This window comes from Sceloporus occidentalis, unplaced genomic scaffold, assembly GCF_023333645.1.
Source record: "Sceloporus occidentalis isolate IW3139 unplaced genomic scaffold, rSceOcc1.0.p SCAF_11, whole genome shotgun sequence".
NCBI lineage: Eukaryota > Metazoa > Chordata > Lepidosauria > Squamata > Phrynosomatidae > Sceloporus > Sceloporus occidentalis.
The window spans coordinates 19,248,504-19,272,532 of NW_028316991.1; the positions used below are offsets into that span (position 1 = coordinate 19,248,504).

At 42.0% G+C, this 24,029-nt stretch overlaps 2 protein-coding genes across 2 annotated transcripts in view; both read left to right on the forward strand.

Moving 5' to 3' along the window:
- LOC149305669 (protein FAM91A1-like) overlaps window positions 1-8,418 on the forward strand; it is a 30,080-nt gene extending 21,662 nt beyond the window's left edge. The window contains exons 24-25 of the mRNA XM_089477283.1: window positions 198-345; window positions 8,312-8,418. Of these exons, the coding sequence (XP_089333409.1) occupies window positions 198-345; window positions 8,312-8,418 (255 nt within the window). The remainder of the gene's footprint in view (window positions 1-197; window positions 346-8,311) is intronic.
- A 2,426-nt stretch (window positions 8,419-10,844) lies between these two features.
- LOC149305670 (fer-1-like protein 6) overlaps window positions 10,845-24,029 on the forward strand; it is a 60,229-nt gene continuing 47,044 nt past the window's right edge. The window contains exons 1-5 of the mRNA XM_089477284.1: window positions 10,845-10,888; window positions 12,495-12,707; window positions 22,534-22,619; window positions 23,087-23,216; window positions 23,843-23,912. Coding sequence (XP_089333410.1) covers window positions 10,845-10,888; window positions 12,495-12,707; window positions 22,534-22,619; window positions 23,087-23,216; window positions 23,843-23,912 — 543 coding nt within the window. The remainder of the gene's footprint in view (window positions 10,889-12,494; window positions 12,708-22,533; window positions 22,620-23,086; window positions 23,217-23,842; window positions 23,913-24,029) is intronic.

The window sequence follows — 24,029 nt, forward strand, 5'->3', positions numbered from 1 at the left end:
AGTGACCTTTAATATTATATAGTGACGGAAGAATATGTATATTATTAAAGGTCCTATACTAGGTTTTCATGATGTGTTTCAACCAAAGCTGTTTTACCACCAACCAAATGTCAACCATTAAATTTAACCCTTTCTCATGCGGACGTCGGGTACATTGGACGGCTCGGTTTATTCTCTATCTTCTTGACTTTCCACAGGACGCCAGCGTAACCGTAGATCATGCCTCCGAGTCGAATGCATCGAGCGCACTGACACAGTGTAGCCCGGCGGACGGCGGGGTTCCGCTTCCCTCCAAGAACCTGATTTTCCAAGACGGGGTCCTTTCTGAATGGAACGGCCGCGCTCGCGTCTCCAAACACAACGCGTACATACTTGGGGGTCCGGCCTGAGCGCGGCTTTAGCGTTGTGCGGTTTTGTTGTCATAGCTGTAGTTTTGCTGTTCTTTTTTATGTCTGTATGGTAAGTCGTGTGATTCTAAAACGTGTGGCTGATCCCTCTGCGTCTCCCTACATTCCCAGCAAGGCTTTAGCGCTCTTGAGAACTGGATTTATCCGCTAGAGGAGAAACCACACTTTGTAACCTTTTAACATGAGAACCATTTAGGACTAAAATCTTATTATCATCTTACGTTTAAGCCCAAGGACCAAGAGGTATTTTTTATATATATATATATATATATATATATATATATATATATATATATATATATATAAAAAGAAAAACATTTAATAAAACAATCGTCTCTCATTGAACTCTGCACAAATCGGCTCAACGTCACTTAAATGGTTAATCCTCGAGTTAAAGAAATTACAATCTGGGTGATTAATCTGTAGCATTTGTATAAATCAAAAGCATATCAGACAAAAATTATCCACCTCTGCTTAAAAACCAACCCTAAATTCCCACTTATTTTGTAAAAAAAAAAAACCACTTTTTTTTTTTAATAATCAGTATTTTTATTAACCCCGTCATATTGAGGTGGTTTTGTTAAATACCAGGCCTGTTCTGATCAAAATATGTTTGTGTATCTCTGATGTTTCAGGCACCAAAAGAGTGATATGAATGGGGTACATACCCAGCAGTCAGACTTTTTATACCATTTTAATTATTCAACCTTTACCCTAAACCACCTATTTCAAAGGAGGACACTGCCAATGGTGGCTTTGGCTTAGAGCCTCAGCTCTTGTCTAAATGCAGGGTTTCATATACAAAATACCATAAACGTGTTTTTAAAAAAAAATTAACACTGCCACCTTAGCCTTAGTCTAACAGCGCAAGTCACAATTCCCCAAAAAGTGCTTTTTTTTTTTTTTTTTTTTTTTTTTTTTTTAGGATTTCAAGTTATTTTCTTTCGATTAGTACCCCACCAATCTTTGTAAAAAAAAAAAACCACTTTCTGTATGTTTCCACTGTTTTTCTGTCTTATAAAAAAAATTGTAAATGTTCCAAAAATATAGAAAATGGCCGTGTACAATATAAGTGCACTATATTTAAAACCTGTGTACCTGAAAGCCCAATATATTGGTTAATAATAAAAAAAAAATGCTTCGACACGATCGTACCTGCTGCGGTTGGGGCTATAAGTGTATTCTCGTGGATTACGGTACATGTCTTCTAAACGGGTGCGCTGTTTATTGTTAAAATAATGAAAGCCCCCCCTCCCCCGCGCTGCCTCAGTCGACACCCCCTGCACGTCGTCAAAGATCAGCACAAGATACTACGTTATATTCCTCGTACTGTTTCTTAAAGGTGTTTTGCTTTTCTCTTTTCTTTATACTGAAAGAGGCTTTCGATAGAAAGCTCCGCAAAGTGAATCCGGAGAAGACGGCTCTGCTTCCGCTTAATGATTTTGGGGACGCAACAGCCCCCCCCCCCCCGTTAATAATTCCCCCCCCCTGGGTTCTGATATTTCAGGTTCATTCAACACCAGATTTGACGGTTCTACAAAATGTAAATCGTTGGACCTTCCTGCCGACTGCAGTTGCCTAAAACAAAGTAAAAATGACTTTACTCCGGAATCATCTACAGGCTCTTTTGGCAACTTAGGCGCCGACCGGTGGAAGGTCATGTCGGTAGGAATTGCCGAGTTGAGCTGGACTTTGAAAGCTGCCATCTTTACTGACGCTAGGAAGAAAGTCCTGCTGAAAACACAAATAAAGAGCGGCTTATTCACCAAAAGGAGGGTTGTGACTTCGCTATACATTCTGAAGGTCCAAACCCAGCGGGCTTCTGCTGCAGGAAGAGCTTGGATGACCTCGTATAATAAGTTAAATCAGTGGGATTTCTCCAGCCTCCTCAGCCATTAAATTATACATTACACAGGGCCAGCTCGGTCATTTTTGCTGGAGAAACCTGCCAGCTTGTGTGGGCAACGGGTCCCCCTTATTGATTCGCCTCCTGGCGTTACATTTAATTATCTCCTTACCTTAACGGTCTCATTAATGACTCATTTTTTTTTTTATTATATTATTTTACTTAACCCTTTGCTTATCGTATCTGTGGATAGATACCCAGCTTGCGCTTTGAATCAACGGTTATTAAAGGACCAATTTGTCGAATATTCAATCTTATGTTAAATGTAGCTTCCGGACGCTGCATGGCTGTATATAAATGTACAGGGGGGAACGTGCCGCCGGTAACTGGATTTCGGCGGGGGTTCCGTTGGGAAATAGATTATAAAAATTGTTAATTATTGTGTTAATTATACAGGAAAATACACATATTATATGAGCAGTGCAATGTGTGATATTTGGTAGTGCCTTCCGTAGCTGGGGTGTATGATTTGTGTTTGGTAATTTGGTAATGGTAGCCAGACTTCGTTTTAAATGCCCGTTTATTTCCGATGTTTCTGGTTTGTGTGGGAAAGAAGCTGCTTTTATGGGCTTCCCCTTTTGATTTTCACAAAGTGCATTTTGATTGACTCGCTTCGATGACTCCGTCTGAGAAACCTCCGTGTTCTCCCTTTAAGCTGGGTATTACTGTCAATACTTTCTTCCTGAATAAACGGCTCTGTTCCTCGATGTGCACCCGGGTTTTTGGACTATTTCTTCTTGTGAACGTTTGCTTTGCTTTTCATGTATTGATGAGGAGCCGGGAGGCATCATAGAGGGACGATGGAGTCTGTAGGCTATTAAAGGGACGCTCCAGCCATCGCATGCACTTACTATTATTATTACCGTGTTGTTTTATATAGCTTTAATGTATATGATCGCTGCGGGGTCCCTTAAATTCTAATGGGGTTCCGTTTTTGCCCCCTTACCCGCCTCTCAACTATTTGGCATTGAACGCATCTCCGTACACATGATGGTCACGCAGGCGCTTCCGTTGATTGGCTACTTCAGGCAGCCAGTCGGTGGCAAGAATCGCCAGACCACAGAGGATGAGGACAGAAGCAGCAGCTGGGCTGCAGCTTCTACCTCAGATATGTACTTTATTGTTGTTTTTGGTTTTGAAGCATGCGTGTAGGGTTAGGGTAACTTACACCCGGTACTTTAATATGCATTCTCGTTTATTGGGGACCCCAGTGACATTAAACCGTGTGAAACGTCTTTACCTTTTGAAACTCCGTTCATCCAATAAGCCTTGTTTATGTTACAAACCCACATGTGTGTAACATTGGATCCGCCATCTTAACTTCCATCAGATTCGGAAACGTTATTCCTCCCAATGAAGTCGTCTGTGGCTAAGACGCTGATTGCTTCAGGGGAACCTTGGAGAAGAGCGAGAGACCGCAGGAAAGAGCATTGATTAGATATGATTGCCGGACAACTTATGCCACAGATCTCGTTCTCCTCCTGGTTAAGTAGTTCCTCACTTTTAAGAGTGCAAACTCTCCCGCTGGCCCTTTTATAATGGGGGCTTATAAAATAAAAAGGACATTTGCCAGACAGTTCAACTTTACACCCTAACCTTGTCCTGCAATACAGTTTAGTTGTCCCCAGTGATGTATTTACCTGCCCCCTCCGCACCGCTGTCCATACTTCTGATGTAAGCATATGATGTCATATCCTGGCTCCCCACTTTTAAAGCCCACCATAGTGTTAATGGAGCCGTTGGGGCGATCCGTAATCTTCCTTTTTAAACCAGCCCGTTTGGGTATTGGCGCTACTGGGAGACTAAGACTCCCTATTATGCGGCCGAAGGGCTGCCACCCTAGGCCAGGATCCGTCACTGGTTGGCCCTATGTAATGTAAAGTGAGATCTCTCTGCTTATCAGATCCAGCTTATAGTACGAGACGCTCACCGGGGTTTCCTATTCATAATGCATAGTCAAGGAGCTAAAACTCCGTCCCCCCGTTATTTAGTGAATAAATCCCTTTATAAAGGGGGTGTTACACTTATCGTAAATCTTTGGGGAGTTTTCATCAGTTTATTTACTGAGCAGAAATACTATGTAACCCTCTTTTGGCATCAGAAAATGTTCCTTTCTGTATTTTCACCAACCTTTAAAATTTAAAAATGTAAAAACCAAAGTTAAAATTGAAAATTCTCGGGGGTGGTAAAAACAATAATGTTTGGGGTTTTAGGCTTTCGGGGTCATACGTCCCTCAAAAATCTCTTAGTTTACAGCAGAATCCAGTCTTATCTTAACGTGTTATAATGAGAAGTTCAAACAACCCCACCCTTTGTGTCCCGGAGTCCTGGCCGCAGTCAGACGTTCCTAGCAGGCGCTTCTGTAAAGGCATGTTTTAATCCGATGTGCGTTCCTCCTCGGACATCATGGATTTAAAGAAGAAGCCAAAAGATACAGATCCGGAGAAAACGTCAAAGGCAAAGTAATGTATCTGAGAACCCCCCCCAAAAATGGGCTAAAGTTCAGAATACTTCATATTTTATCTTTTACAGATTTAAAAACCTGCTCGTTATTCAGGAAATTGTCTGAAATTTACTAGAAACTGACATAAATGTGACATTTTATCGACTAATTGTCTTCATCGGGTTTTAGGATTCATTTTTTTTGTTTTATTTATTTAGAATTGATCTGAACGTAGCCTGATCTGTACAATTCTGTAAATTGCTTTTGTGCGACTGATCGAATAATCGTAAACGGTTGTCTCTACCGACATACGACAAATGAATATCGCTGTGTTGTAACACGTAGAGTCACATAAGCTTTCGAGGCCTCAGAGGTCCCTTCTTCAGATGTAACACTTTGGAGAAAGAATCTCTAATATCTCAATTGTTTCTACATCTTACTCTAAGAAAGCTGAGGCTCCTAAAAGGTATGAGGAGTACTTTGGACTAAATACTAGTAGTCTCTTCTGCGTGTTTGTCTACTACAAGCTAAATGTCATAGATAATATAAATAGTACTGAGGATCAATTATCGATAGGTTTATGATTTGATACATGCAGTTTTGAATTATTTATTAATTAGTAATAATTCATTAGGGGGATGATCTGTCGGCAATGATCCATTAATGCACCGAATGCGTGAAAAAAAACTATGGGGTTATGTAGAAAATTAATTTAGTTAATTCCTATGCAACATTTGAAGAGATCTTATTACCATGGCAACCAATGGAATGTTCCGATTCATAAAACTTTTTTTTTTTTTTATTTTTTTTTTTTTACTTTAAACCGCTGTGGCATTTCATGTCGTCTTCAGGGAATAATAAGTGAAGCCAATTGCATAAAATTGTGAAGATGAGGCAGGTTTTCTCATCACTCATAGATTCCAAGCGGCAGATGTTCCTGGTAGGGCACTTGGCTTCATTCCAGAAGTTAATAATAATTATAAAACATTATTGCTAATTTTGCTATATAGTAGCTTATGAATAAAATAACGTCTTGCCCGTATGACGTGTGTTTTTTTTTTTTCTGCAAGTTAAAAATTATGTATTTGCCGTAACCGATGACGGGTAATAAATAATACCGATCATAAAGACGCAGCCCTAATTGAAAAAGTTAAAAGCTCTTCATCTAAATTTTGGAACGTTCATTTGTAATCATATTAATGAAAACACCATGACCAGTGTTTCAATCCCTACCAACTAACACAGAATTTACAACATTCTACTGTTTCTATAAAGAGAATTCTGATAGGCTGAAATAAAATGTTGAAGAAACGGCTAATAACAGAGATTTTATTAATCAGTCTGGTGATAATATCGAGTATAAATGATGTCACTCTAGAGGACTGTTCATCAACTTGGCTCTTGGATTTACCCCTCTAAGGGTCATGTTAACACAAGTATCATCTCGATCTTCACCTTGAAGTTTCACTAAATAGCGTTCTGGTCCCAGACGTCCGAGTCCGCCTGGGTAATTCAACATTCAGGGCTTAAAATACAGAACCGAAAACATTCAACTTAATGTCTCGTCAAGAGCAGCAGGACTCTGGATGGGACTGAGGAACTCTTTAGTCCGTATGAAATCTGATGTGGTATGGGTTAAATAGAATTTAATTATAAAAGTTAAAATTTTAGGATTTTTTTTTGCCAGGTTCACCTTGAATCGGAATGGGTTTAGCTTAGTATCGCCGATGCAGATTGATTCCATACGTGTAGAATGATGATGTCATTGTATAACATCACACTTAAAGACCAGTGGCCGTTGGGATTTTGCTTTATGGGGTTCCGAGTCGCTCAGACCCGCCATAAGCCGACGTACAATGTTCCCAAGTCTGCGGGTCAGAAAGAGTTGAGTCGAAACATCCCGTGCGATTTACTTCTGAGAGTTTTGTGGGCGGCCATTTTGTTTTTCTATACAAGTCAACATTCGAGGTAAAATGGCGCAAAGTAATGGATCCTCTGGAGTATCATATAACTCATATAAATGTACGTATGTCCTGCAGCTAGTATTTCTAGAGAAATGCGCCCGATATGTTTAGATATAACTTCCCTTTAGAACAAAATGGCAATCGCGCGATGTTATCATAAATTACTAATCCAGAAGTAAAGAAATAGATCCCAAAGAAATTACAAATGTTTGCTTAGGTCATAATGAGTGTTTTCCTTGTCGACGTCATCCCTTCTGGCAACACATTTCCCATCTGTTAACGAGAATCCGCTCTTATCTGCCTTCTGTTTGACCCTCGTTAGAGACGTTCATTAACTCCCCTGGTGTCTCTTCTCTCCCGCAAGTCAGTCTTGAGAAGTTAAGGAGGGTTAATATTTAATATATTGGGGGAATTCAGAGGAAGGAGTCTGTAGAAAGCTTCGCTGAGTAAAGCCCATAACACCGTTTTATACAGCAGTTTCCTTATTTGCATTTAAATGATGTATCAAGTTTCTTTATTCCTGACGCTTCTCGTTTCCAGCGAAATCATATTTTAGATTTTTGAATGGTTTGTAGCTTTTCTGGTTGTCTCTCTGGAATACAAAAACTGCCATTTCAGGTTTTCTTTCAGGGGCCAAGTCGTGGTTTTTTTGGGGGGAAATAAAGAATTTCTTAGTAAGATCTTATTTGCTTGGTCTGCATGCCGTGCACAACCCACATAAACAACGGCCTACCCAAGTCTGGAACTCAAGCATGGTGGCTTTCAGACGTTATACTAGGAGGACTAAAGTATATCCATACTACCCTGTGCCCCCCATTACGGGAAGGAGGTCCTGCTGATGGTGGTGGGCATGGAGGGGAGGTGGGCTGAGACCCGGAGTTTTCCAGTCTGGACCTGGTGCTTGTTTATCCCTGTCCCCCTTTGCCTTCAGTATTGCAAGTACTCGTGTCAGGTTTTCGCCTGGTTTGGCTTTCACTTTTTTGTATACTTTTCCAATTGAATTCTGGGAAAGATTATTATTATTATTTTTATAATGATTATTTTTTGTCTTTACTTTAGTGTAGGTGCTCAGCAGATGCCCTGTCTCAGCCTTCAGCTTGTCCATGTGATATTCTCCTCTATTATATATTTCAGAACCCCTTTTACGTCAATGACGGCCTAATCCACATAACTGCGAACTGCATGCCCGGAGCTCACCCTTTCCTGGGGGAGTGGCTTCATGTAAAGAGGAGGAGCTAGCCCCAGAGCCTCCATTTAGAGAGAAGTAGGCGGAAGCATGGGGCAATGTGGGCGGGGAGTAGGTGGGCCATGCGTATGATCGAACATGGCTACTAATAAAGTCCTGCTCGTCCAATTGAATACTTAATAGACTTTAATTAGTTAGAGTGTCGGTGTCTAAGTGATTAAAACATTTCCCCGTGTGTTTGACAGAAGAGAAACCTTTAAACCCTTATAACCCACTCGCTGCGCTCCTAGCTGTTAGTACTGGAATTAATAATTATCAATAGGAGCTCTTTGACCCAGAGTCTCCGGCTAAAGTCTTGCTTCCCTGGGTCTCTGGATTAGTTTCTTCTTTCTTTAACCACGTGAGCAGCATCTAGCTATACCGCCTCCCTGCCCACCAACCACCCACTTCCCTCCCCCACTAAAGGATGTCTGGGGATAGCCCCACCCCTTGGGAAGTTCACTAAATTCTAAACCCAAAGAGCCTGTAATAGAAACCTTATGGAGAAAACGCTTGGGTTATATTCTCAGATTATGTATTGAAAGTATGGCTGAAACACACGTATTAATATTTATTAGTTTATGTGCCGTGAGTATTAGTGTATGGTGTTAGAGTTTGTGTGTCACTCTGTAGCCTTAGAGAGTGTGTTAGTAATGTTAGTATATAGTGTTAGTGTGTGTTTTCATGTGATTGCATGTAATTGTATGGTGTTGGGGTGAGCAGCTGTGTGTTGGTTAAGGGGGGTGGGGGGCACAGAAGAAATACTGCACCAATATGCCGCTAACCCTAGGCTTTCCCCTGAACTTGGCAAATGCTGGTGAGGCGATACCTGGCAGTACACCATCTTCACTCGAACTGACTACGTGGGCATTAGGTTTTCCCTGGTTTTCCAGAGCTGCTCAGCTTTTGATGAAGTGAACCTGAAAACCATATATTTCCAAAAAATTGCACTGACAGAAAACACAAGCTATAGCTAAATGAACATAAAGCTAAACGGTGCGAAGGCAGAGTTTGCTTTTTAAATAATGCCACCTGATTTGCAGTACCCAAATACTACCACAAGAGGGCAACAGACATGAAAATACATTCCTGTCTGAGCTTTAGAGGTAGGGAATGGGCAGAGGAGACGGGGCTGTTGGTTTTTTATCTGCATTATTATTTATTGTTTTATATAGCGCCGACATATTCTGTAGCGCTGTACAATGGGTAGACAGGACATAACAATTAGTATGTAACATAACAATTTGACTTACTGAAACAACAGGTGAGGAGGGCCCTGCTCAAACGAGTTTAGGAGTAAATAGAACAGAGAGATATATTAACCCTACAGTCACCTTACTGTGCAAAACAATTAGTACAAGAAATAGGAAGAAATGGTTTGAAGGAAATTAAAATTGATGCTTTTATTATTTATTATATATAGCACCATAATATCCCACAGTGCTGTACAATGGGCAAACAGGACATAACAAGCAGTACATCTCGTAACAATATGATTTATAGAAACAAAAAGTAAGGAGGTCCATGCTCAAAGGAGCTCACAATCTAACAACTATATATCTATATAGATATATATATATATATATATATATATATAATTACATAAGTTATGGTGGGTAAAAGGTGATGGAAACCCTTCCACTTAAATTTAAGGGGTAGTAGAAGTATTATTAAACACTCATCTACAGACACCAGACAAGCCAGAAGGCTTGCTTTTCCCTCAGAAATCTCATGGTGCTTTCACAACCACAAGGGATTCTGGGTAGGCACATGCAAATAAGGTTAACAATTATCACCTTTGCCTCTATATCCACTTTATACATGGATCCCCTGAAAGTAATTGCCCGCTGTACAAGACAGCCTTTAGACAAAACTCAGGAAGAGGTACAGTAGCCAGATCACCACTCATGGACAGCTGTTTCGTCCTTCATGGGACTCGTCAGCATGAGGTTGTGATACTGGCTTAATATTAATATTGCATGTGCGTACCCAGAATCCCTTGTGGTTGTGAAAGCACCATGAGATTTCTGAGGGAAAATCAAGCCTTCTGGCTTGTCTGGTGTCTGTAGATGAGTGTTTAATAATACTTCTACTACCCCTTATATATATATATATATCTATATATATATATATACTGAACTGCTGATATATTCATATTAAACCAGTGAACAAAATTGAAGCGGAATAAAATATTTTATTGCTAGTGACAGAAAATAAAATAACAACCACAGTCTATAATCCCTATTGAGTCAGGAAATACATATTTGGGATAAACGGATTAAGTAGGGGGAGTATAATTTGTGTGTAATTCCTATATTGACCAGAAGGTGGTGGTTTAGTAAAAAAAAAAAACCCTGTAGAATGTGGTAAAAATTCATACATCTTTCTTTGCAGCTAGAAATCTTCAGAGAAGATATTTCAAAAGCCTCTTATTTTTGCTATAAATTTATGGTGCAATTACATTCCAGGTTCTGTCAAAGCATGATTAATTGCTTCGGTATATAACGTATATTAAATTTTAGTATATTATTAAATATATTGTTATATTTTAGTATATATTATATATATATAATATATTAGTGTGTGTATGTGTATATATATATATATATATATATATATATATATATGTGTGTGTATATATGTATATATATATTAGTATATTAAGTATATCAAGTAGTATAACGGCTATAACTTGGGATGTTGGGGTCTGGGGCAAGGTCATAGGTCATATGGGAGCATTGCGACCGGGACGCTTTGACAGAATAAATAATTTGGTAAAACTTAACATCTGATTGAGTCTAAAAAAAAAATATTAGCATTCTAGACTTCAGGGACAGAATATATATATTTTTTTAAATGTCAGAAGGCATGTAATTTCTGCTGATAAAGAGCACCTAATATGCAATGCCATGTGATGGCAGACAAGGGCATTGGAGGCCTTAGGTATATAAGGTATATAACATATATTAGTATATTATTATATTTTAGTATATAATATATATTGTATTATTTTAGTATATATTATATATAATATATTAGTATAGTGTGTGTGTATATATATATACTTGGGATGTTGAGGTCAGGGGCAAGGTCATAGGTCAGACAGGAGCATTGTCACCGGGAAGTGCCCCATTTTTTTGTGGTCCCTGTAGAAGCTGCCCCTCTTACCTACACCCGTAATAGTGTCACTGTTCTGAGGATCTGCATATCTCCCAAATGTCCCTCTTTCCCTAGGAGAGACAGTTCCACTTTTGGGACCCAAATCCATGCGTCCCTCGTCACCTTGGAAGAAGAGTGATGGACTGCATGGCGCTCAGACCAAGGGTTGGATAAAATGTATTTTATTTGAAGACGTCTTACCCACATTTACAGAAACTGAGTCACCCAGGAGCTCTGCCAGGAGATCCGCTCTACCCCACCCACGCTGGGCTGAACGTGTGTCAAGGGAGTAGGGCGATAGTTACGAGCTGCGTCTTAGTAGAATATGCCCTTAAGGGGTATTAGCATAATAATTAGTTACATTTTCAAAGTAGAGCAGATGTTTTATTACCCAAGTAGGACTTTATTAATATGAGTCACATATATATATATATATATATATATATATATATATAGGGGCGCAGCCTAAAAACGGTGCAAACCAAGAGTGTTGTCTCTTTATGATGTCACAGTTAGTTTTTCCATTTTGTTGAATGGATGTTAAATATACTGTTCCGAGCCTTGTTTAGGACTGCTCTGGCAAAGTCGGGAATGTTGGGAGCTATGCTATATTTATGTCATGTGACACAAGTCGAGGGCACTGATAGCTTGAAAGTCTTTGTTACGATAGCGGCGAGAAGTCATTTTTATGTCTTTATGTGTCCTTACAGGATTTATTTTTCGTCTACGAATCAGCAGCTTCTAACTGTATGTAACCAGAACAGAGCGTGTTCTGTGCGTGTATCTGGCGTGTTCCAAATATATGAAATCACAGAATTTTAGTGAAGGATTTTTCCATTTTTTTCTCAGTACGACAAAGAAATTGTGCATCACACGCCGTTCTCAGGCTGGGACACCCCACCTACACTTATCAGAGGAGAGTTAGAACACCCTTTCTACAAACACTCTCATCTTACTCACGTACCTGAACCCGAGCCTTCTGCAAAGTCACGCCGCTGGATTTGTTTTTTCAGTTATGTGTTTCTGGAATGAAGTGTGTCGTCCGCTTTAGTAGGAACAGGCAGGGTAGGAGGAAGAGGAGACTATACTAGACGGGGAATGCATCGCACAGATTTGCATGCGGTAAAATGCATTGGAGCCCACGCAAAGTAGACTTCTTTATGCCATTAAAAAAAATGTGTGTTATTTTATCCAGATATACCTTTTTGGCATCACACATGAGCCTACCAGGGAACTCTGCGGGTTTGACCTGGAGATTGCCGGGTGAGCGCTGCTCCTCCGGTTCTCTGAGTCAAGACCCGAGTCCTCCAGGTCAAGGGAGCAGGGTCTTGACAAGCACTGGTCCCCGCCCATTTTTCCTTTAAATGGGCGTGTTTCCCACTGCCGTCAGCAGGAACGCCCCCAACGGCAGTGGGAACACCCCCAACAGCAGTGGAAACACCCACAATGGCAGCAGGAACGCCCCTAACGGCAGTGGGAACGCCCCCCGATGGAGGCAGGAACTCCCCCAACGCCAGAGGGACCACCCGCCGATGCCTGTGTGCAGTCCTGGCCGCGTCCCGCAAGGGAAGGCTCAGGGTAGCCAAAGCCCAGAAGTTCCCAGGTATGCACATGAGGTTCTTGCACTACATATGTTAATAACCGTGCAGTTCCTCTGTAGTTATCACGACATACCTCCAATTCCATACATGTGATGGGGCATACTTGGGAACTAGCTAGGTTTGACCTGGAGTCTCTGGGTGAAGATTTGCTTTCTTGGGTCTCTGGACCACTCTCCTCTCTCTATGAGCAAGGGAACAACACTTAGCCACACCCCCTCCCTACCCACTTACCCTCCTTCTCAAGATTGTATGAGTCTAGCCCCGCCAACATGGCTGGCTGGCTAGCATTGTGGCCTCTTGAAGCCACCCCATCAGAAGAGGGAGAGCTCCTACCCTGAGAAGTTCCCTGGTACGGTGATTGAGGGATAATCTGAATGTGACATGTTCCGATATATTGTTCTGTGTTCTGTTCTTACCATGTTTGAGGGGTGTGTAAATATTTGAAACTTTCCCCTTACTTTATAGCAGGATCCATAAGTAATGTTCATTGTGTTGCTAGCGGTAATTACTTTCTCCGGGGCTTTGTCCCCGTCGCATACTTTGGCTGCCAGGACTGTTCACAAACATTTTTCCAAGGTGGGGCGAAAGCCAAGATCAAAGTAATGCTTTTCTGTACCTTCACTTTCATTCCCTCCTTTATTTGAACTAATAATTCTCATAATTTTTTTTAGGAAAATGATAAAATATCTCCATCGCTAATGGAACAAAACCACCACAAAACATTTCCCTAACTCTTAAAACCAAAGTATTAAGCAGCAGTAAAATAAGAGGATGATAATAAAATGTCTAAGATTACGTAAACTTAACTTTAAAGGAATTGTTTGTCATTACGCCCATTTCTCTGTTGTTTTAGATCACCTAGTTTTTTAAACAGTTCTCCTTACTGCTACCTGTGATTGCTTTTGGACCGACTCGCTCACGGAGGTGCGACTTGGGACTGGGTCGCGTACTGCAATGTTACATGGCTCTGCTGTAGACACGAGGCTGCTCGCATATATACAGTGGCGGAACTACCGGGGTCGCAGGGGTCGCGACTGCGACCGGGCCCTGGAGTTTTGACAGTCAGGGGGGCCCAAGGGGTGCCGAGCGGTTGCTCCCCGCCGCTGCCGTCTGCCTCAGCGCTGCCCAGACTGCAGTGTTGGGAGCGTGAGGCGTCTGTCTTGGGTGCCGGCGCTTCACGCTGAGCTCAGCAGTGAAGCCGTGCGCAGCGAGACAGAGGCCTCGCGCCCCCACGACAGAAGTGCACGGTAAGCGACCTACAAAGGGGGGTAGGGAGGGAGTGGGTAGATCGTGAGAAGGGGGGGGAGGGTAGATTGTGAGAAGGGGGGTAGGGGGGAGAGGGTAGATTGTGAGAAGGGGGGTAGGGGGGGAGAGGGTAGATTGTGAGAAGGGGGGTAGGGAGGGAGAGGGTAGATAGTGAGAAGGGGGGGTAGGGAGGGAGAGGGTAGATAGTGAGAAGGGGGGGTAGGGCGGGAGAGGGTAGATAGTGAGAAGGGGGGGTAGGGCGGGAGAGGGTAGATAGTGAGAAGGGGGGGTAGGGCGGGAGAGGGTAGATAGTGAGAAGGGTAGGGAGGGAGAGGGTAGATAGTGAGAAGGGGTGTAGGGAGAGGGTAGATAGTGAGAAGGGGTGTAGGGAGAGGGTAGATAGTGAGAAGGGGGTAGATGGGTTGGGGGTGGTGGGGCCCTTAACAGATTATCGCACCGGGGCCCTGAGGTTTCTAGTTACACCCCTGCATAGATATATATATGTATAGTCAGATAGAAAGAAGGTTCCGGGGTAAGAGCATACGATAGTTAAGGAGAAAGGGAAGGAGTGAATATGTATGTGTGTATGTAGAGAGTAAGTGTGTGTGTGTTAGCATAATTGTGTATGTGGTTCTTAGTATGAGCATGCAAGTGTGTGTGTGTGTGTTAGAATGAGTGTGTACATGCATGTTAGCATCTGAGTGTTTTAGTGAGTGTGTGTTTCAGCATGATTCTGTGTTTTAGCATGCAAGTTTGTGTAAGATAGTGTGTAAATATGTGTGCCAGTATGTATGTTAGGTAACGAGGCAAGGCAAGGGGCCATTTGGTCCACTTGGTGTTACCTGCCCCCCAGGCCAGAAGGTACCAGATCTCCCTTTTTTGGTTACTGCAAGTCCTGGCAAAAGTTGATTTTTGATTAGCTCCTTTGAGCAGGGCCCTCCTCACCTTTTGTTTTTGTACTTCCAGATTGTGAAGTCTTGCACTATTTTGCTGTCCTGTTGAGCCATTGTACAGCACTGCGGTATATAGTAGAGCTATATAAATCAATGAATAATAAAATGATACATCTATAGAGTACAAGATATTCACAGATGTGTTGCGTCTCAGTACATTTCCTTCCTACTTCAACTGAAACGTATCTATTTAGAGGCTAGAAAGTGTTGCGGCTGAAAGGCAGTCATGGGCTGGACTGTGTACACTGTGGGGATTTCTGATTTCAGTCCTAGGCTTCTGTTTACAAACCAGATAAGCCACATGTAACACAGAGTACTTCTCACACATAGCCAGAGAGCTGACGGAGCATCAAATGGCACTTTCCCCATAGCATTTACAAGCATGGATTCAACCGAGAGCAGTCCACACGGCCACAGGTGAGTCTCACATCCCAGGCCATCATGGCTATTGGTTTCCTGCCACTCTACGCCATAAGGGTGGTAGACAAGTGAAACAGCCTCCCAGCAGAGGTATATAAACCTGTGAGGGAATCTAAACATGCATTGGATAGATGTAAAGCTATCCTGAATCTAAGAGGAGGCCAACGACTGATTAAGATCTGAGTCTTTACATGGGCAACTAGATGGGCTGAATGGGTCTTATCTGCAGTTAAATTCTATGTTTCTATAGAGGAATAAAGTTTGAATTTTAACCCATACCCAATGAAGACAGGTTTCTACTAAACAATTGCTCTTTACCATACGTACTTATACATAAAATATTAATATACATGGAGTTGGTTTAATGTCACGCAATGTTAAGAAGGGTTGAGGCAACATGTCCGTGATGTTCTACCCAGAGCTGCATAGTGCAAACAACTGTTTGTTTTTTATTATTTCAGATCACTCTGGATTTATGATTATTATTTATTTTTATTACAAGTTAAGTTTAGAGAAGACTTTCTTAGGGGCACAGGGAGTCACTCCTTTGGATGTCGTTGGCGCATGTTCTGGACTTTCTGCCTATTGCCTGTTTGTGCCATTATATATCAGAGATGAATGTCTGGGTCCCAGGGTCTCGGAGAGAATGGGCAGAATGTCAATGTCAGTCTGGAGCGGGCTCCTTCTTCATGGCTTTTAATACATAAGCTTGGTTGAGGTCTTTTGCAAAATGTGACAAAACTAGTAAAGTTTCAGCTCTGAAAACCATTTTTGATTTTACTTAATATATATATATATATGTATGTGTGTGTATATATACGTGTATATATGTATATATATGTATATATATATATAATATATATTTACTGTTGATCAGCACTTGTGTGGAACTAACAGAAAGTTCCTACAGAGTTTAGCTAGGACTTTTTGGATATCTCACTGCTTGCATCCTTAAAGGTAAAACGTTCTACATCAGTGGTCCTCACTTCTCACATGCAAATAATGTAAAAATACAAATAAGCCTCCCATTTGTCATATATGTATACATACATATATATATACAGCCATGTGAAAAAGAAAGTACACCCTGTTTGAATGTTATGGTTTTACATAGGACATAACAATCATCTGTTATTATGCAGATATAAAAAATAGGTAAATACAAGCTCAGTTGAACAACAACACATGACATATTACACCGTGTCATAATATAGCCAAAACAAATAAAGCCAAAATGGAGAAGCCATGTGTGAAAAACTAAGTACACACTTACTGGTTCCATAGGAATTAAGATGCTTAATAGCAGCCAGGGGCTGCTACTCAATTGCTCTTGATTAATTGATCATCAGCAAGTGTGACCACCTCTATAAAAGCCATAGTTTTAGCAGTTTGCTCTTCTGGAACATTCAGGTATGTTAACACAATGTCAAGTAGAATGACATCAACAATGATCTTAGATACGCAATTGTTGCTGCCCATCAATCTGGGAAGAATTATCAGGTCAGTTCCAAACACTTTAAAGTCCATCATTCTACAGTGAGAGATTATTCAAAAGTAGAAAACATTCAAAAGAGTTTTCAGTCTTCCCAGGAATGGACGTCCCAGCAAATTCACCTCAAGGTCAGACTTTGCAATGCTCAGAATAATTGCAAAAAAACTCAAGCGTAACATTATGGACTCTACAGGCCTCGGTTAGCATGTTAAATGTTAAAGATCATGACAGCACAATTAGCAAAAGACTGAACAAGTATGTGAGATACTGATAAAGTCATACAGAAAATGATTACTTCAAGTTAATGCTAATTAAAGGTACATATTTACATAGTTCATAAGGTTGAAAAAAGACCTAAGTCCATCAAGTTCAACCCTTCTACCTAACCTTACTTTATTGATCCAAAAGAAGGCAAAAAAAACCCCTAATAAAGCTACTTCGAATTCTGCCATCAGGGGAAAAAATTCCTTCTTGACTCCAAGAGGCAATCGGATTTCTCCTTGGATCAAGAAGCTCTAAAATATTAATATTATTCTATTTATAGCCCTGTATGTCATGCTTTTCTAAGAAAATATCGAGGCCCCTTTTGAAGGCATCTAATGTATTTGATAGAACCACCGCCCTTGGCAGTGAATTCCATACCTTTACTGCTCTCACTGTAAAGAATCCCTTCCTTTGTCGTCTCTGAAATCTCCGCTCTTCCAGTCTCAGTGGGCGACCTCTTGTTCTTTGTAAATTTCTGTTAATGAACAGGTCACTGAAGAGCTCTTTACATTGGCCCTGCATATATTTACCGTATTTGTTTGATTATAAGACAAGGTTTTTTCCAGAAAAAATGCTCTAGAAAATACCCCTCGTCTTATAATCAGACCTTAAATAGGTCCGACTATGAGACTAAGATCCAGATGCCCCCCCCCCAATTACCTGTGCTTCTGAGTCCATGGTGCTTAGTCCGGGCAGCGTGTAAAAGTCTACGCGATTCGCGTACACAACTTCTGCTGCAGCCGGGAGGAGGTGCGGTTAGCAGCGGGGGTTGTCTGCGTGCATCGCGCAGACAACCCCCGGCTGTCAGAGATCAGAGTTCCCCGTGATTTCTGACAGCCGGGGAAGGTCTGCGCGATGGAAGCAGACAACCCCCGCTGCTAACCGCACCTCCTCCCGACTGCAGCGGAAGTTGTGTACGCAAATCGTGTAGATCTCTACACGCTGCCCGGACTACGCACCAGGGACTCAGAAGCACCGGTAAGTTTGGAGAAGGGAGGGGGAGGGAGGGAGTGTTAAATGGGGGGCATAAGGCATTTCTGGAGGCAGAGTGCTCTATGAAATGTCTTTTAACCCCCTTAATGCCACTCTGCCTCCAGAAATGCCTTATACCTCCCTATATGCCACTCTGCCCCATAATATGCCTTTTAACCCCCTAAATGCCAGAGTGGCATATAGGGGTATAAGCAATTCTGGAGGCAGAGTGGCACATAGGGGATAAAAAAGGCATATCATGGGGCACAGTGGCATATAGAGAGTTAAAAGGCATATCATGGGGCACAGTGGTATTTAGAGGGTTAAAAGGCATATCATGGGGCACAGTGGCATATAGGGGGTATAAGGCATTTCTGGGGCACAGTGGCAAGCCTGGGGGCAGAGGTGTATAACTGGGGGGGGGGCAGGTTGGGGAAAAAAAAAGGAAATAAAACCAAAATATTTTTCTCAATCATAGCTTTTATTAAAAAAAATTGTTCCCATAGTGTACATGAAATAACATTTACTGGTAAAACTTTTTTCCTATAGGGTCGTCTTGTATTCAGGCTTTTTCTTTTTTTCATAAATTAATATTCAGATTTTGGGGGGTCGTCTTATAATCGAGCAAATACCATGTTATCATATCCCCTCTGAGATGCCGTTTTTCTAGCTGTTTTTAGTCTCTCTTCATAACTAGTATCTCCCAATCCCCTTATTAATTTTGTAGCCCTCCTTTGCACTTTTTCTAGTTCCTCAAGAAAAGTGGTTCTACAAGCTATTAAATCATGAGGTGTACTTACTTTTTCTCCATTTTGGCTTTATTTTTGTTGAAAAAATCATGACACTGTGTAATAAGTGTTGTTGTTCATCTGTATTGGATTTACCTACTTTTTTTTTTAGACCTGCTAAGGAACAGGTGATTATTACATCCTGATAGGGTGTATGCCGAGCTATAGCTTAGCTATGCCAAGCTATCCCCCAACACTTACACATCCATGCTATCTGAAACCCTCATTTACAAACATTCAGCATAACACCCATCACTCTCACACACTTACATTCAGCATAACACCCATCACTCTCACACATTTACTAATCCACTCTCCCTGAATCTTGACCTACCTTTTCTTCTTTCACTCTCACTTTTCCTCCTCCTCCTCCTCCTCTTTTTCTTCTTCTACTTCTACTTCTACTTCTTCTTCTTCTTTCTGTCCTTCCGGTGTACTGAGCGCGGAAGACGGTGGGCGTGGCTTCAGTGTTGTGCGCCGGGATTTGACATCAAGTCCCGGCGCACAGCCACAGTTGCCGCGCACATCGTTTCTGAAGGCGTGCCGGCATGGTGGCACCCCTCAGATGAGCGGCAGCCGGGACGGACCGCCCCCCTCCCCCGCCCGCCAGGTACGCTACTGGCATGACGGCCGCATTCAATCTTGCTCGCGGCCGCTTAGTTTTTAACTTTGCGGCTGCATTGAATGCTCGTCTGCCGGTCGTCCTGTATATATATACCGTATTGGCTCGGATATAGGCCGCCCCTGTATATAGGCCGCACCCTAAAAGTTTGGTGCTTTTTTAAAGAAACTGCCTTCTTAAAGACATGCTGCCACTGTCCCCCCCCCCGAGATATGCTGCCACTGTCCCCCCCCCGCCACTCTGCCCCCCCCGACTTACCAGAGCAGACTCCCGGGTGTCTTGCGGGGCCGGCGGGGGACATCTACGCAATACGGGTATACAACCTCCGGTGCCGGCACTCAGCGGATGTGCCGGAACCGGAAGTTGTATACGCGTATTGCGTAGATGTCCCCAGCCGGCCCCGCAAGACACCCAGAAGTCTGCTCTGGTAAGTCTTGGGGGCAGAGGTAAAACGCATCGTGCAGACGGTCACCGGCTGCGGCGATGCGGGTAAACAACCTCCGCAGCTGGTGACCGTCCGCACGATGCGCTTAGACAACCTCCCGTGCCGGCACCCCCCCCGTGGAAAGTGCTGGCATGGGAGGCTGTCTGAGTGTCTTGGAGAGAGGCATTTACCACTAAAGGGGCCTCCCTGGCCTATAACTAACACGCACAATCACCAACTCATAAACTCAGATAAACGGACACACACACTTACACACACTCACTCTGACACCCACACGCTCACTCACCTTGCTTGGACTCTAAGCAGCTAATCATGCAAGCTGCTGTGCTACTACCCCTGGGTCACATAAAGTCGTGTTACATGACCCTAATAAGCCCAACTTCCGCAAACAGGCCAGTCCGAACTGGCCCTGAAGCCGGCCCGAATTGCAAACCTCACTTTTTAATTAAGGTTTAATTCATTTGTTTTCTTAAGCGTAAAAAATACAGCTTATTGGCTTTAGGCAGCAGTATTCAGTTCTCAGCTGGTCCTCTTTGGGAGCTATGATGTCAAAAATGACATCATAGCTCCCAAAGCTTTACTTCATCGCGTAGAGATGGCTCTTTGAGTGACCGTCCGCACGATGCGCTTAGACAACCTCCCGTGCCGGCACCCCCCCCGTGGAAAGTGCTGGCAGGGGAGGCTGTCTGAGTGTCTTGGAGAGTAGGATGCAGATCCCCTGCACCGCTGCGGTGGATCTGTATCCTAACACCGCTGCATGTCCCGGGCGTCGGGCACTAGACCCCTGAATATAGGCCACACCCCCACTTTAAAGACTTAAAGTGGGGGGGAAAAGTGCGGCCTATATTCGAGCCAATACGGTATATATATATATATATATATATACACGCACACAATAAAACAATATATACGCACACAATAAAAACATGTTTGGAATTGTATATAATTGCACAGGTTCCAAGTTAATTAAACATTTCAAACAATCCAAAAGATGATCCCATCCTTGAGGTCAACCGCTAACAGATACATTTCTTGTTCTATGATGGATTCTGTAGTAGTTATACACGTGGAACCTAATTTAGTAAAAGCCTCTGCTACCAATTGAGGAGGTTTTAAGATAACCTTCGCTGGTGCCCTAGAAAGATCAGGCATGGCTTGGCTTGTACAAGATAACGATCACCAATGATGTTTAGATGTATGTATAAGGCTGGAATGTGTATGATATCTTCTGTAGGTCACATATTGCATGTTAGATATTGATAGATACATCTTTAATACCCTTTACTGGGGTAAAGGGTATGAAATTGATTTTTTTAATCAATTCCTTCTCCCAGAGTTCTTTTCCTTCTCCTCACCTGGAGGTCGGCTGGAAGAAGGGAAGGAAATCGCTCTCCTAGTGGCCCACTAATAAGCACAATTGGAAGACAACGTGCCCAATGTGACCTACCCTATCTTCTCCAAAACATATTAACAGAAAGTAAATAAATAAAACACAAAGCCACTACAGAATGGAGACAGGAATATGATGGCTCTTGATAAAAATAATAATAATAGTAATAAAGTAAATTCTTCTTGTTAATATAGAACCCTGGTGGCTGTATGTGGAATTACAAGTAAAATGTTCAGGCAGTGGCCCAAACTCTTCAATATTAGAACAGGTGAGGGGGGCATCAACCCTCCCCCCCTTGTCAGCCCTCCCCTAGATGTATATTTACTGATATATATGTTACTAGAAGAACCTTAGAATGCACATTGAAAAGGGAACGAGGTAAAATCCAAATTGTGACAGTGACGTATATGATACAGAGAAGCTGAAATGCTCACTCAGAAAACTCTTTAATAAATACAAGACAAATTGTTTTTAACCCCTTAGTACATTACTGACAGGTCACCGTGACAGATTTGTGTCCTAAAGTTTTCTATCAGCAACAAGCTTTACACCAAAAAATGAAAATGGCTCCAATGGTCTACAAGGGTACAGATTTATTTACACGAGAGGACTAGCACCTTCTGGTCCGGGAGAGGCATTTACCACTAAAGTGGCCCCCCTGGCCTATAACTAACACGCACAATCACCAACTCATAAACTCAGATAAACGGACACACACTTACACACACTCACTCTGACACCCACACGCTCACTCACCTTGCTTGGACTCTAAGCAGCTAATCATGCAAGCTGCTGTGCTACTACCCCTGGGTCACATAAAGTCGTGTTACATGACCCTAATAAGCCCAACTTCCGCAAACAGGCCAGTCCGAACTGGCCCTGGAGCCGGCCCGAATTGCAAACCTCACTTTTTAATTAAGGTTTAATTCATTTGTTTTCTTAAGCGTAAAAAATACAGCTTATTGGCTTTAGGCAGCAGTATTCAGTTCTCAGCTGGTCCTCTTTGGGAGCTATGATGTCAAAAATGACATCATAGCTCCCAAAGCTTTACTTCATCGCGTAGAGATGGCTCTTTGAACCAGTGAAAATGTATGCTGTCCCACACAATACATTATTTCCCATTTTTATAAACATTCAGGGTTAACGATCTTGTCGCTCTAACGTCCCAGTAAGATAATTAGTCATTATTAGAACTCTGTGATCTAAATCTCCTGAAACATTCTGTATTTCTTCTCAGAAAGGGGCTGTTCTCTGGACTACACCTACACAAGAAGAAGAAGAAAGGCGACAAGGGATTAACAATAGCAAACAAGGGTGCACTCGGTAAGGCCTAGTAAATAAACACTACAACTCTCATAAAAAGGACTCAGAGGTGATTAGAACCCGGCGTATTTCCTTAAAGACCAATCAACATATCGGTTGCTCACCTTGAACCTGAAACGAAACCGTATTCCCACACTTAATCACTGCAGCTTTTGGTTCGCTGCCTTCTCTATCTAATAATTTGGCTGATAGGTTACATGTCAAGATATACCAAGGACAGGGCATTAAAATTATCCCTGGCCCTTTAAGGCCAGCGGCCGATAAATTATATATACACTTTGATGTCAGTAGAGACATAATTTGGTGGGCTTCTCCAGTTGCATCTTAAACTGAGAATAAAAACATTAGAGAAAATAAATCGGGGATAGCCACACCTGTTTTTAAGCAGGTGTACTTCTAAAACTAGTCCTTGGTGTTTAGGTCTCACTTAAAATATGTGCAACACTCAAGTTTATGAACTGTTTCAGACACGCATGATGATACAGAGAGCGCTCATGGAGATGCCACTGGCGGTGACATGGGGGCGAGTAACGAGAGTTTATTTAGTGACCTGTCCGCCTCGAGCACCTCTCTTTCTTTGGCTTCGCAGAAGAAAAGGTATGCGATACCACCTTCTTTTCATCAGTGAACAGTAAACTAAATCAACATCGAATTAAAAGCAGGACCGCATTATATCTGCACTCCAAATGTACACATTAATGAAACACGAGACTTTAGTCATGTATTTTAGGCTTATCTACCACATCAGAGAGCTTTACATTCTTCTAGAGTATGGGATAGTTGGGATCTATGATGGACTTATTAGTATTAAAAATGTTTTAATACTTGAAGAAACGTATTGCAGGATTAAAAAAATAGAATGTTACTTAAAACAGAATTGACAAAGCTGATTTTTATTATATGGCCGTCCAAAAAAACAAAAAATAACCAAACGTACCTAGACTCAACACAGATCATAGCACTTGATACTGAGTCATAATACATCTAAACTAATGGTATGGTCCATCTCCAATGGTATGATCCATCTGCAATAGTATGGTCCATCTCCTATGATTTGCAGCTATCCAGTCAAATCCTGGTTTCCCTGGCCGTGCATGGTGTAGTTAACCAATATCTGGGGAAATAACGGTTTTCTACAAAGTTTTATGTTTTAAGGGAAAAAATTTAAAATGACAAGTATGAATGATTTTTGATTAATGGTGGTTTTCTGGCAAATTCTTCAGGTCAAAGCTGGTACCCAAGATTCACGATGGAGACACAAGGATCCAAACCTACCAGTTAAGTATACAGAACGTGGCTGGGCATGGCATGACTTTCCGAGAACTGACACATTGTCAGTTTGTCATCTATTTCTTACTTGATTAAAAATCATGATTTTACGTTTTAAAGGATAGTATTCTATTTCTTAAA